This window comes from Xenopus laevis, chromosome 7L, assembly GCF_017654675.1.
Source record: "Xenopus laevis strain J_2021 chromosome 7L, Xenopus_laevis_v10.1, whole genome shotgun sequence".
Lineage (NCBI taxonomy): Eukaryota > Metazoa > Chordata > Amphibia > Anura > Pipidae > Xenopus > Xenopus laevis.
In genome coordinates, this window is record NC_054383.1 from 37434902 (window position 1) to 37448769 (window position 13868).

The window sequence follows — 13868 nt, forward strand, 5'->3', positions numbered from 1 at the left end:
CCCTGGCCCGATTTTGCCTTATTTATCAATAAAATAACTCGAATGAATCGGATTGGGAAAAAACCCGATAAAATCAGTCGAAATCCCGAATCGTACGTTTTTTCCTGAATCTCTCAATTTTTTCAGGGTTTCTCCATAAAACCCCAAATGTATTGGATTATCGGACTAACCCCAGAGCAAAACACAATTTCTTCAAATTAGGATAGGTGCCTCTCCCATTGACCTTACAGGACCTCGACAGGTCTGAGATGGTGGATGTTCTGATTCAGGCTATTTGCAGCATTGGGGTATAGTAAATCTCAAAAAATTTTAGTTTTTTTTTTACATGAAAAAAAATGTTTTTGCCACAAAATGCCCGCCCAGAAAAATTTGTGGTTTAGTAAAAAAAACCCTTAGAGTTCAGACACTTGGCCTATGTGGCACTCTGGTAGTTGCATTATGTTGTATTGAAAACTCGCATTTTAAAGGGAAAATTGAAATATACATTTATAGAACTATGCCTCTGTTTTTTCTTGATTTTTTGTAGTTAATACCCACATCGCTGTATTCTGTGTTTTCTTTAAAGAAAATAAACTTTGTGGTATTGTTTACAATTCCTTTTTCTGATACAAGTTCATCAACTACACGGAGCCAGGCATATTCTACATTGAGATGATTTTCATTCGATGCATCTTCTGCAGAGGCAATGTTTTGATCTGAGTCATATCTCAAAGGGACAACATTTGAATTTGAAGGTATTTCTTCATATATGTCATCATATTCTTCATCTATATTGTAAATGTCTTCTAAACTTCCTGAAGTCTCTTTTCTGTGTTTAAAAAGAATAAGTTATTGATCATGTTAATAATGACGAATTAAACATTTTTACATAGCTATTTTTTATTGATATCAGGTATAGGATTGCATACCCAGAATTCTTGGGACCCGGGGGTTTTCCAAATTAGGGATCCTTCTGTACTTTGGATCATCATACCTTTAGGAACCTATTTACTAGCATTCGGAGTTCCTTTTTTTCACAAATTGTATTTTTTCTCAAAAAAATTCAAGATTTTTAAAAGGTTCTAAAAAACCCTAAAAATTTGCATATGCAAATTAGGAGTGGGAGGGAAATCACGTGACTTTTTGTTAGAAAACAAGGAAGTAAAAAGTCTTATCCCCTTCCCACACCTAATTTGCATATGCAAATTAGGGTTTGGATCAGGTTCGGTATTTGGCCGAATCTTTCATGAAGGATTTGGGGGTTCGGCCGAATCCAAAATAGTGGATTCGGTGCATCCCTAATTAAAATAGTCTATATTGGAAGACACCAAAGAGACTTTTTATATCACTACATATTTTAATATCCCTATAATATCCCTTTTCCAAATTAGGAAAACTGGACAGGACATTGAAGTGAATGACTCGGAGATCAGACAATCACTGATCACCACGTCATCACCTGCTCCACCTCTAAAATCACCGTTCCCGCCCCTGACATCCACTGCCCTCCCCCATACGTCACCAGCCCGCCCCCCCTGCCCATTTTATCAGAAAAAAGTTGGCAACCCTACTCCTTATGTCAGCTCTGTCTGGCTTCCTCCCTTCATGGTCCCTCTCCGGTCTCGCTCTCCCCTCCCTTCTGCCCATTGCCTCAAGTTTAGCACTCCCGCCCACTCTCGATCCCCAGTCTCGATCTCTGTCCTTCTCTGCCTTTCCCCCTCCTCCAATCTCCTTAACTTGCAACTGATGATGTCAACCATGGCAAGCAAGAAGGAAAGGGGCAGAATAAAGCAAAGAAATTCAAATAATGGTACTTTGCCCCAAAAAACGAACTATAGGGAAACATAAGGATAAAGCTGAAATCAGCAAAGAGGGGCAAAATAACAGTACTTAGTGATGTCATCGGTTATAATCGGAGCTTAGTGATGTCACTTCTGTCACATGACTCACTGAAACTCATGTATTATAATAAATAAAGTACCACCTGTTGCAGAATATGAGAATATTAGAAAGCATCTCCAAGTTCAATAACCTGTTTAATATGGTTATTCACTATATATTTTAAAGGCTATTGGTGGCTTTTGCACAAACACTATTTAAACACACACAAAGCATGATATATTTACCTGTGCCCTTTATAATTTGTGCTCAGATTCTTGATGGTTTCACTAATGCATTCCAGTGAAGGTCTTTTTGTTGGATTGGGATGCCAGCATTTTTGCATCCATATTACCAGTTCACTGACAGAATCTTTCCAATTTTCTGTGGTGGGTGTCGAATTTTTTTCCTGTTGGAATTTTTTTTTTGTTTCATTAAATTTAACCAAAGTAAAATACAAATTGCACAACATTTACACGTATGTTTTGGGGGGAATTAAACACTACATTTATACTTTTACATAACTGCTTTTTAAACATGTTCCACAAAGACACACAGGGGCCTATTTACTTACACCCAGATTTCTGTTTTTTTCACAAATCATCATTTTTGTGTTTTTTTTTTATTTCTGTGAAACTCTGAAAAACTGTAATACAAAACGTTGCCAAGTAAAAGCTGTAAAGGTCCCATATAAGTCAATGGCAATTGCACTGATCCTGTTTGAACATTTTTAATCAATTCAGACTTTTAGAGGTTTTCAGATTTTTTTGCTAGTAAATGTCTGGAAAACTATGAACTCATTTTTAGTTAGGTTTTAGTTTAGGTTTTCATATTAATTAATTTATACACTTTATATTCTGATCGTTTAATAACTTTCATGGCATTTGTGGTTTTAGAGAAAAAGAGTTTAATCATGGTCAGTGATGGGCGAATTTATTCTGCAGGCGCGAATTTGCATCGAATTTCCTCATTCGCTGCCGGTGAATAAATTTGCGATATTTGCCACGAAAATTCGGCGGCGTCAAAGTGACTTTAATGGGCGCCGGCGTCAACTTCGACGCTGTCGACAATTTTGGGAAATTCGCCAATTTTGTGGCGAAACAGGACAAATTCGCCCGTCACTAATAAATCTGCCCTATAGGGGCCATTTGAAGATTGCAGCACAAGCAAGAAAACCCCATGTAAGTTTCATAATCATGCAGGGTTTTGTTATTCTACCCAAACAGGCTTTTTTAACAAAGAAAAACGTATGGCCCCATATGTTTGTGAGTGTTTACAAAGATACTTATAACTAATATAAATATTAGCTATTTTTTGCAGATTTTGTTTGTTTCCCTGATTCTAATCTTTGTATTGCTACAAATTGTGGATTGTACTAATTACTCTAAACCACAAAGAATTGTATTTTATTAAGGGGCCCATTTACTAAGAGTCGAAGTGAATTTTCTAATTCGAAAACTTAGAATTTCAAAGTAATTTTTGGGTACTTCGACCATCGAATAGGCTAAAATTTGATTTGAATTGAAAAAACTTCGACTTCGACACTTCACCACCTTAAATCTGCCGAATTGCTGTTTAGCCTATGGGGGACTTCCTATAACCTTTCATGAGTGTTTGGCTAAGTTTTGAGTAGTCAAAGTATTTTTTTGTAAAATCGTTCGAATCGAACGATTTAATTGATCGAACGATTTTTACTTTGAGCTAAAACGATCGAAAAAATACTTCGACTATCGAAGTATCAAATATTTCGACCCTTAGTAAATGTGCGCCTAAGTGTAAAAACCATGAAAAAAACAATACAAAATTTCTATTAATCTTAGTTTTCGTGTTGTTAACCCCGAACTCACTGATTTCAGCTTTTGCCATTTTTTTTAAAATTAGAAACCATTCGAGTTGTGAGTTCATTCAAGGTATAAAAAACCTCGACCTTTGATAAGTAACCCCCTATAAAAATGTTAAATAGTTTAAAACACAATTTATTTGTTCTTTTAGGTTTCGTTTGTTGGCTGCTCACAAATTTTTAGGATTTTGATGTCTTCGTATTCTTATTCTGATTCGTTCACAATTTTTAATATTTGCATCTTTTAATAAATAACTTCACATTTACAGTTTTATAAAAAGTGTTTTTTTTAATTACACAAATACAAGTTTTGATAAATCAGGCCCTAAATCAACAAAACACTTACCATGTATTGCTGCAGATATATTCAAAAGGCACATTTTAGGAAAAAAGAAGTGGGATGACCTCTGTTTAAGACTAATGTCATATGGGGCTGGTTCTCAGCCTGTGTAAAAGTGCAGACCATGAAACAGCCCCTCTGCTTGCATCTATACCGTTCTGTGTCTCACACTGAGCGAATTTGTGTGCAGAAACTTGTACGTATTTTCGCCCTGAAAGCCGCTCCGTGTGTCTGCAGCTAGGCCTACACAGTGCCTATGGGTGCACAGACATGCTGAAAAACAGGCTGCTGTGGCAGTACCCTAAGATCTATCCCAAGAAATCTAAATATATATTGTATGCGTTTCTCGAAGTAATGTATGCAGATTACAGAAACAAAGAAAACAACTTACCATATGGATATTAGATGCTGCAAATGGTACAAGTGGGTGATTACCATAGATTACTGTTTTCTGATAACCTAAGGCTTCCCAAAAAACTGCTGCCAGGTTAAAAATGTCAGATAATTTTGAGTACATCCCATTGGTTCTTACTTCTGGAGCTGACCTGTTGTTTAAAAATGGGATACCATATTTTACATTATCAATCCAAAATATACACTAATATTTACAATTATTTAATCTGCGTCAAATGATATGTCCCTTGTACGATTCAGCTATGTTTGCTCTTTGACCTTCAGTAGATTGTGTTGAATCTGTTAGAGATAGGGAGGAAGTGATTATTTTCCTCTGGAAGTGTTGTGCCTACAAGGTTCTGTTCTACTAATTTATATTCAGTCCAAACATGTAGCATTAAAAAACTTTTCAGGATTAAGGTCTGTCTCGTCTGGTGGAGAGAGTGTGTTAAGAGCCAAGGGTAGTATAGGACCCTAGAAAATGTATAATCATATCAGAGGACAGCTTATATATGAATGAAGAGCAGATTAAAGTCTAGTATCTCAGTAGTGTTGAAGGTGCAATAGGCAGATAAGGCTAGATAGATTTGCAGCGCTACAGTACTATGCTTTTTACACGTTGTACCTTGCACCTTCGTTGGTTGTGCAGCCCTTTGCATTTCTCACTGTGTATTCAGTACTGCCTGCATATAGAAGGGATAGCAAATTGGCATCTACTGGAATGCTCTATATTTGCACATACTTTATCATGTGAAAGCTTTATGACACCAGCAAACTACAGGATATTTTGGCAAATGTTATGTACAGGGCTCCATTATGCCAGAGATTTGCTCTGGGCCCTTGTGCCAGATTTGTTCAAGATACAGAGCACAACCAGTACCATTATTACAGTCACTACTTTTTATTATACCATTGGAAACCTGTTAGTGTAAATAGTGCAAATGTAGGTTGACCAACATATTAGGAAACTGAAGAGGGTAAGAATAAAGACTGTGTAACAGGTATTTGTCTTAGCAGTTGAGAGACATTATATTAACTACTTAGGGTACAGTATTTTCAAATTCTGTGTGTGCACCACAATTTATGTGCAGACTAATGTGGGTATGGTTTAGAAGGAACATTGGATCTTCTATGTCTATTATCTGGCTCTTCAGTATATGGCAAAACTCAGAAATGCTGTATTTGGGTTGCCTTGCTTGCAAAGCAAGGTCAGTCTAGTCTTAAATGATTCTGGGGTTTGTATTAATGGGTGGAGCCACAACATTTGTTAGACACTGTCCTCTTCATTCCTGTACCTTTTGGAAGGAATCTCTGTACAACTTTTCTCCATTCTGAAATTTTCCAAGTGTCTCCAAAAGAGTAGTAGAGGTTCCACATACATACAAACAAAGTTATGGCTTACACAGTCATGAGGAGGATTATTGCAATAAATCCTTTGACAGCATAATGCTTATGAACCTGGAATTTAGTAACTCAATGCAGCTACAGGACTTAAATTAAGCAAATCTTATTGTAGGAATATATGTGCTTTTAAAGTTAAACATCTATTCCACTTCTGTAATAATTCAAAGGAAAGGAATAACGAAAAAAAAGACTCAGCCATCAATGTCAAGTTTGTAAGCACTAGGAGAATAATCTGTAATCTAAAACCCAAATCTGAAATAAATAAATGTGAAATAAATTGAAATATAAGAGCATATATTCACAGTGTGCTGATCCTCCATATGCATATATCACTATAACTGATTGTGCACCTCTGGCTTCACATGGGGGCGAATTTACTAAAGGGTGAAGATTTGCCAGCGTGACGTCATTTTGGCACTTCGACGATTTAACTGTAGCTGGCGTAATTTCGCTGGTGCAATTTTGCCAAGGAGATAGACTCTGCCGCAACTTCGCACTCTTACACCAGGCGAATTTTCAGTCTGGTGAATCAGCGTTACTATGCAAATTCACTAAGTTTTTGATTTTACTGACCGTTACCTCTATCGCCAGACTTGCCTTTGCCACCAAGTTGAAACGCTGGCATTTTTTCCTATTTAAAGGGTGATAGACTGAAAAAGATCGTAAATTTTTTTTTGGGGTACCCTCCTTCCCCCCTACATTTGCTAACATATGGCACCTAAACTATACTGTGTAGGGCTTTATAACAACTTTATATAATTTTATTAAGGTTCCCTGGGCTTGTGTAGTGTAATGTATTTGCTGCAGCATATACGGCCATTGTACATTAACTGCACGCTGTATGTTAATTAGCCAACGCTAGCGTAACTTCGAACTGCTGAGCGTAATTTCACTGGCGTAATTTCGCCATCGTTCGGTACCCTGTGCGCAACTTCTGATCTTCATGAATTACCGTTGTCCAGGCGAATTTTCGCCTAGCGATGTGTTGGGATGTACGCAAAGCCAGCGCTGGTGAATTTTCGCCGGTTCGTGAATTTGCCCCATGGTTCGAGTGCAGGCACTGTGGAACATATATGTGTGTGTGTAGAAACTCCTGTGTTTACATGAGGCTGCATATGTGTTTAACTAAAGTATGTGGCTTAACATTAAATAATATGGGGGGTTTTATTATTCGGGTTTATTTGAGTACCTACAGCCCTGAAAACACTGTTTCGGTCATACATTAAAATAAATAATGCAACTGATAATTTAGTTACTATGGCATACTTATCCCACAAAAATAAAATGTATTTAACATTGTGTAATACCATTTTTCTGCATCTGGAGGCATCATTTTGAAAACACAGCTTTGACCCTCTAAAGATACAGCTCTTCCAAAATGGCCAAGTTTCAAAGTGCCCTGTAGAAGAAGAAGAAGACTTTTAATCCAAGCAAAGACAATGTAATTCAAAACATACAGAAAAAAACAGATAGACCAAAGAATATTGACAAAATCTCAATCTTAGTCCATTGGGGTAAATTTACTATGCCACACTTCATGCCAATTCACCTGGTGCAAATTCGTTACCACTACGCTAATTCACTAAAATGAGAAGTTGCGTCTCAGCAGCCAAATGCTGGCGAATTTTCGCTAGCATTACATCGGCAGTGCACGCATTCCATAGCGAATTTTTGCTAGCATTCAATTCTGCCTAGCAAAACTTCGTTAGTACTGTAACGCTTAGGTCAATTTGAATACTGCAGGTACATAGAAGTCTTATGGACGTCTTTATTAGTAATGTTGGTGCAAATGCTTGAAGTGGCCACTTTTCATTACAAATGTCCAAGGAACCATAATAAAGACAGAGGAGATCCTCTAATGCCTTAGACATGAGCCCACCCTAAAACAATTGTGCCATGCTCCTCTGGTCTGGAAAACTGTTAACACAAAAATCTTAATAGTTTGGACTTTTGAAGGCAATCCCGCTTTAAAAGAGTAAATGTCGCCATTGTTTTTTACAACTTTAATGAATTTCTAGCATACAGGATATGATGTCACTGACATAAGATTGAGGAAGACATAGCTTTGTTTTATTAGTTTGCCTGTTCTGAGGTGAAGAAGTAAACTCTGGCGAAAGAGGTAACGTTCAGCAAAATTCGCATCTTGGTGAATTTGCGGAGTAACAACCTTTTACCAGAGCGAAAAGTCGTCTGCCGATAGGGTGCAACCGTACATTAGCAATGGTCTTCTTTGCTAGCGAATTGTCCTCTACACCTGTTAGTAAATTGGCGGATGGGATTTTTGGCGAACTGTCTCTAGCGTTGGCTCCATTAGTGAATCTGCCCCATTGTTTTTCCTTCACAGTGCATACTGTGAAATACAGTGAGATGCATGGGGAAAGGAAATTATTTGTAGAAGTAATTTATTAAGTTATGGTGGAAACATGCTATACTGTGCTGAGTGACTAGTATATGGAATTGCTAGGTGTGAGATTCAAGGGACCTCATTGCTTGGACTAGAACTCCAGATTATTGTTTATTGAAAGCCAAAGTGGAAACATGGATTCCAGGAACTCCATCTGTTTTCAGTAATTTCAGTATAGTTCTCAAATGCCTGTCTGCTTTTTTAATCCATATTATATATATATATGTATGTATATCTATATCTTTATGCACGTTACTGTGTGTTTCCTTTGTACCAGTCAATTTTTTTCTCAGTCTACTGCAAAACCCGACCATCGAATTAAAAAACTTTGAATTAGAATATCAAATTGAAAGTTTTTTCAGCAAATTTGGCAATCGTGTTATCGAATAAAAATCGTTCGATCGAACGATTAAATTGTTCGAATCGAACGATTCTAACTATTTTATCAATCGATCTAAGGATTTTTATTCTATGTATAAAGAAAAATGTTGTAGAAGGTCCCTATAGGCTATCATAGTACTTCAGCAGGTTTAATTTGGCGAAGTATTGAAGTCGAATATTTTTTAAAGAGACAGTACTTCGATTATCAAATGGTCAAACAATCAAATGATTTTTACTTTGAATCAAAGTAAATTCGAAGTCGTAGTATCCTATTCGATGGTCGAAGTATCCAAAAAATTACTTCGAATTTCGAATTTTTTTTACTTCAAAAATTCCCTCAAATTCACTTCGACCCGTAGTAAATCTGCCCCTATATTCGTATATATAAATATGTTAGTAAACGAATGTTAATTACGTCACACGGGCTGACATATATGTGACTGCAGCGCAAATCACAATGAAGAATGTTCTGGGAGTGTAGTTCTTGCAAAGCGGCAGTAATTTGCTCAAAGTAAGACAGAAGTTCATCTACTGGTGTAAAGGCATCAATGTTGTCCAAAGTATAGGTGTATATTTCAAAAGGATAGGACACCTGTAAAGCAGAGAAAGTGTTATTTATACAGGACGTGTAAAAAGTAAGGAAAGGCATTAAATTACTATTACAATGAAAACTATCAGAAAAAAATGGGCATCAATTGCAAGTCGAATTTTACAATGTTTAATATTCTCATCATCATCTCACCATCTTTAAAGGTAAAGTGGCTTAAAAGCCATCCTACAATGGATACAGATGATCACAGGTTAAAGATGCCTAGAAAGTTTATGCTGACATATGGCTATTAAAAACATTTAAACATTAGAAAACGCAATGTTTGAATTTAGGCAGCTTAGATCAAAAGAAAGTCAGTTAAACCTGCACGATTAGCAAACCAACATTGTTCATCAAAGTCTGCCCAAAATACATGTACTAAAAATCATACAATAATCAAAGTGCAGCTTTATTGTATTGGATGTGTGATAATTCTATCTTAACAAATAGGTTTCATACGTTTTTCATATGTTTTTTAGCCTTACATAAACCTTAAGCTCTCAGCACACATTTTTGTTTCTGCTGCAAACAACAGTCATGCTGGGAGTCAGTAGTGCATCAAATACTGCTGGCATCAGATATTTAGAGCAGGTGAGATCTATCAGTGACTCACATCATGAGTGTTGTTTGTAAATCACAAATAAACTGTCCAATATATGAACTGCTGAAAAAAGGTCTCTTGGACAAACAGAATTAAATTTAACATGTACTTTTACTTGGTATTTGTTTACAGGTTCCACTGTATAAAGTAAACCTTAATAGTTAAAGGGGAAACATGTAAAAATGAAAATCTAATATAAGCTTCAGCATAATGAAATAAGAAACTTTCTAAATAAAATCACTTAAAAATTCTGTACTGTTTCTGGAATAATCAAGTTCATTTTCAGTATTCCTCTCTCAGTATCTGCTCTCTTCATTCTATCTTCATGCAGTTGTTGGGTGACAGATATTCATTGACAGTTAGATCCAATATATCTTATAGGGGGGGCTCATTTTGCCTAGAAGATGTATTAGAGCTCACTCTATTAAAATCCCCAGAAATCCTGTCTCTCTACATGCAGAATTTGTGCAAAAGGCAGTTATTTTGTTAGATTTTGTTTGTACTGGAATCAATTATTTGAGTGAGCTCTAATACATCTGCTGGGAAAGGAAGCCCCCCTATAAGATATATTGGATTTAACTGTCAATGATATCTGACAACCAACTGCTGCATGAAGACAGAATGAAGAGAAGCAGATGCTGAGAGAGGAATAGTGAAGATAAACCTGATTATTCCAGAAACAGTACAGAATTTTTAAGTGATTGTATTTAGAAAGTTTCTTATTTCATTATGCTGAAGCTTATATTAGATTTTCATTTTTACATGTTTCCCCTTTCAGAAACAGTACAGAATTTTTAATTGATTGCATTTAGAGCATTAGCAAAGAAATCACAATTTTTGTTTTGAATATGTACTTACCTATAATTGGGAACTTACCAGTGTTGTTGTATATAAGCCAGTTAGAATCTCAGCTACACATAAGATGTTTTTATGTTTCAATGCTTTAATTTTTTTTCTTGTATTCAGGTTCATTCTTATTGACACTGTTTCTCTATGATTGGTCTACAAAGTTGAATTCCAGTTATATTTTTAGTATTAATTTGACTGATAAATGAAAAACACTCAAATACCTTTAATTTATCATGTACTGGTTGTTTTGGTTATCTGGTTATTACACAAAAAATATTTTTTTCTTCTAAAACTTTACCCAGCAATGCAAGATATTGGTACTTAAATTATGGGCTTATTTACTAAGGTACAATGTGCCATGCCCCCCAATGTGCCATGTTTGCAACTCTGGAATCGTGTTTAAAAATGTTGCCCTCACAACAGATACTGTAAATCATGACCAGGATGAATGAAAACCTTCATAGTCAAATGTTTAGGAACATTGTCTTTTTGTAGGAGCCAGAGCTCTTCAATTGTCAGGGACCTTGCAAAAAAAAAAGTGTTTATCACTGGACAAGTGGAAGGGTGTTCAAACATTTGCACATGTCACAATTATTATTTTCTTTGTTCTTATGTTCCTAAAATAAAATGCAATTAAGCATTAAACGTTACAAATATTTTTTTAAACACACTGGCCTCTACAGTTTTTTTAATACTTTTTTATTACAAAATTAACTACATATGTTATTTGGCATGGGATGCCCCTACTTTTGCATTCAACTGCAGGTACTGTACATCTAAAGTTTTGCATGAATGTTTAAGATATAGGATAGCTCACCCGATCAAAAAAATCTCGGAATACTTTTTGGTCCTGTTGTTTTGTTTCCTCCAGAATTAAACCATCTATGGGGAGAAGAAAGAACACAGCTATCTAAATATTGTCAAAAGCAATGCAGGTGCATATATATAAAAATTACTATATACCGCATACTGTATTATTAATCAGCAGTAAAGTAATATGAAACTTAGATTAATATGTGCATGCCATGTTAGAGTAAATATTTGGTATGAAGCTGTCCTACTGGATGCCCAGCCAAGGATTTATTTGCATAACATTATCATTTTGTTACAAACATGAATTCAAATGAAGAATATTGGATAAAGAGCCACCATATATGGAAAAAGTAGGGAAGTAGTACATGACAAGCAGGACTATAGCTGATATGCAGAAATAAATTAGGCAGTATTTGCATTGAAGACATCCTTTCTCCATCAGTCTTCCATCTGATTGGAACCTACTGTATATGCATGTGACCTCTCTGTTTCCATCCAAGATTCATATATAGGGACTAAAGTAGCAAATCACAAAATCAATTTTGTGATACACGTAATGGAAATCAAATAGGGACCTATGATTTTGACAAACCTACCATTTAAGTCCACGTAGTCCTGAAAAAAATGAAAATGTTAACAAGTTATAAACAAAATACTATATCTTGTACTGTTATTTATGTTACTGTTATTTATGTTACTGTAATTTAATTTTTTTCTGGTTTCTGAATGGTAGGAGTGCAAGAAATTGAGATAAACAGAAAGGGTGCACAAGTCACTTCTTATCACTCATGCATGGATAAAATCAGTTAGTTAGTTAGTTAGTTCTTTAGTTATTTCATTAGTTAGCGTGTAACAAAAAAGGTCAGGGTTGGCAGGTAATTAAAAAGAATGTTTATGTTAAAAAAGTTTATAGGACCTTGTTCAGAAAGCTTATCGTAGTGCTATCATCAGCATCATCATCATCATTTATTTATATAGCGCCAACAAGATACGCAGTGCTTTACCATAGTTATAACAAACAGGGAATCAATGGTGGATAACAAACAAGGGTTACAGAGTTCAATAGAACTAGAGGGCCCTACACGTTAGAGTTTACAAAGTAAAGGTTAGGGTACAATTGAGACATTAGGATTTTTGAAACCATTTGTGATTTATGATACAGCAATGATTGATTAATTAAGGTACATTGAATAAGCTTCTTTAAACAGGTGGATCTTTAAGGAGCATTTGAAAGTTTGGAAAGAAGGAGAAAGTCTGACAGCTCGAGGCAGAGAGTTCCAGAGAAAAGCAGACCCCTGAGAGAAGTCTTGTAGATGAGAATGGGCAGAAGTGATGAAAGGAGAAGCGAGGTGAAGATCAGAAGCAGAGAGAAGGTTGCATGACGGAGTGCATTTGGAGATCAGAGTTGAAATATAGGGAGGGGCTTTGTTATTAAGGGCCTTGAATGTGAGTGTCAGTAATTTGAATTTGATTCTAGAGGAGATTGGGAGCCAGTGAAGGGACATGCATATGGGAGCAGCTGATGTTGAGCGGTGAGATAGATGAATGAGTCTAGCAGCCGCATTTCGAACAGATTGGAGTTGTGAAAGGTGACTTGTTGGAATATCTGCTAGGAGTAGGTTGCAGTAATCAAGGCGATAGATGATGAGAAACTGATTCAGTGTTTTAGTTGATTCTGAACTGAGATATGGTCGTATTCGAGCAATGTTGCGCAGTTGAAAACGACAAGATTTTGCAAGTGTTTGAATGTGTGGTGAAAAAGACAGATGTGAGTCTAAGATAACTCCTAGGCAGCATGCCTGTGTGGTGGAATGAAAGGTGGTGTTGTTTACTGTGAGTGATATCTGAGGGACAGGGGAAGATTTTGGAGGAAATATAATGAGTTCTGTTTTTGAAAGGTTCAGTGGTGCTGTGACATCCAGGAGGAGACAGCAGAGAGATAGTCTGTAACTTGGAAAAGGACAGAAGTAGAAAGATCAGGAGTAGACAAATAGAGTTGGGTGTCATCAGCATAAAGGTGATACTGAAGTCCAAACGACTGAATAAGTTTTCCCAGTGAAGTTGTATAGAGCGAGAACAGCAGAGGGCCTAGAACAGAGCATTGAGGAACTTTGACAGAGAGAGGGAACATAGTAGAAGTAGAGTTAGAGAAGGAAACTTTAAAGGAACAGTCAGACAAATAAGATGTAAACCATGAAAGAGCAGTGTCACGAATCCCAGCTGAGTATAGAATGTATAGGAGGAGAGTATGGTCAACTGTGTCAAAAGCTGCAGAGAGATCTAGAAGGAATAGTATGGAATAGTGACCTTTAGACTTTGCCAGTAGAAGATCATTGGTTACTTTGGTGAGTGCAGTTTCAGTTGAGTGTGTTGGGCGGATGCCAGATTGCAGGTGGT

General features: G+C 36.3%; 1 protein-coding gene across 1 annotated transcript in view; it reads right to left on the minus strand.

Annotated features, from left to right (window-relative positions):
• Positions 1-261: 261 nt before the first annotated feature.
• Positions 262-13868, minus strand: part of LOC108696218 — a 41271-nt gene continuing 27664 nt past the window's right edge. Inside the window, exons 13-20 of the mRNA XM_018225373.2 lie at positions 12068-12086; positions 11476-11540; positions 10686-10811; positions 9035-9211; positions 7142-7233; positions 4429-4582; positions 2106-2266; positions 262-808 (exon numbers count right to left, since the gene is read on the minus strand). Coding sequence (XP_018080862.1) covers positions 487-808; positions 2106-2266; positions 4429-4582; positions 7142-7233; positions 9035-9211; positions 10686-10811; positions 11476-11540; positions 12068-12086 — 1116 coding nt within the window. The 3' untranslated portion in view covers positions 262-486. The remainder of the gene's footprint in view (positions 809-2105; positions 2267-4428; positions 4583-7141; positions 7234-9034; positions 9212-10685; positions 10812-11475; positions 11541-12067; positions 12087-13868) is intronic.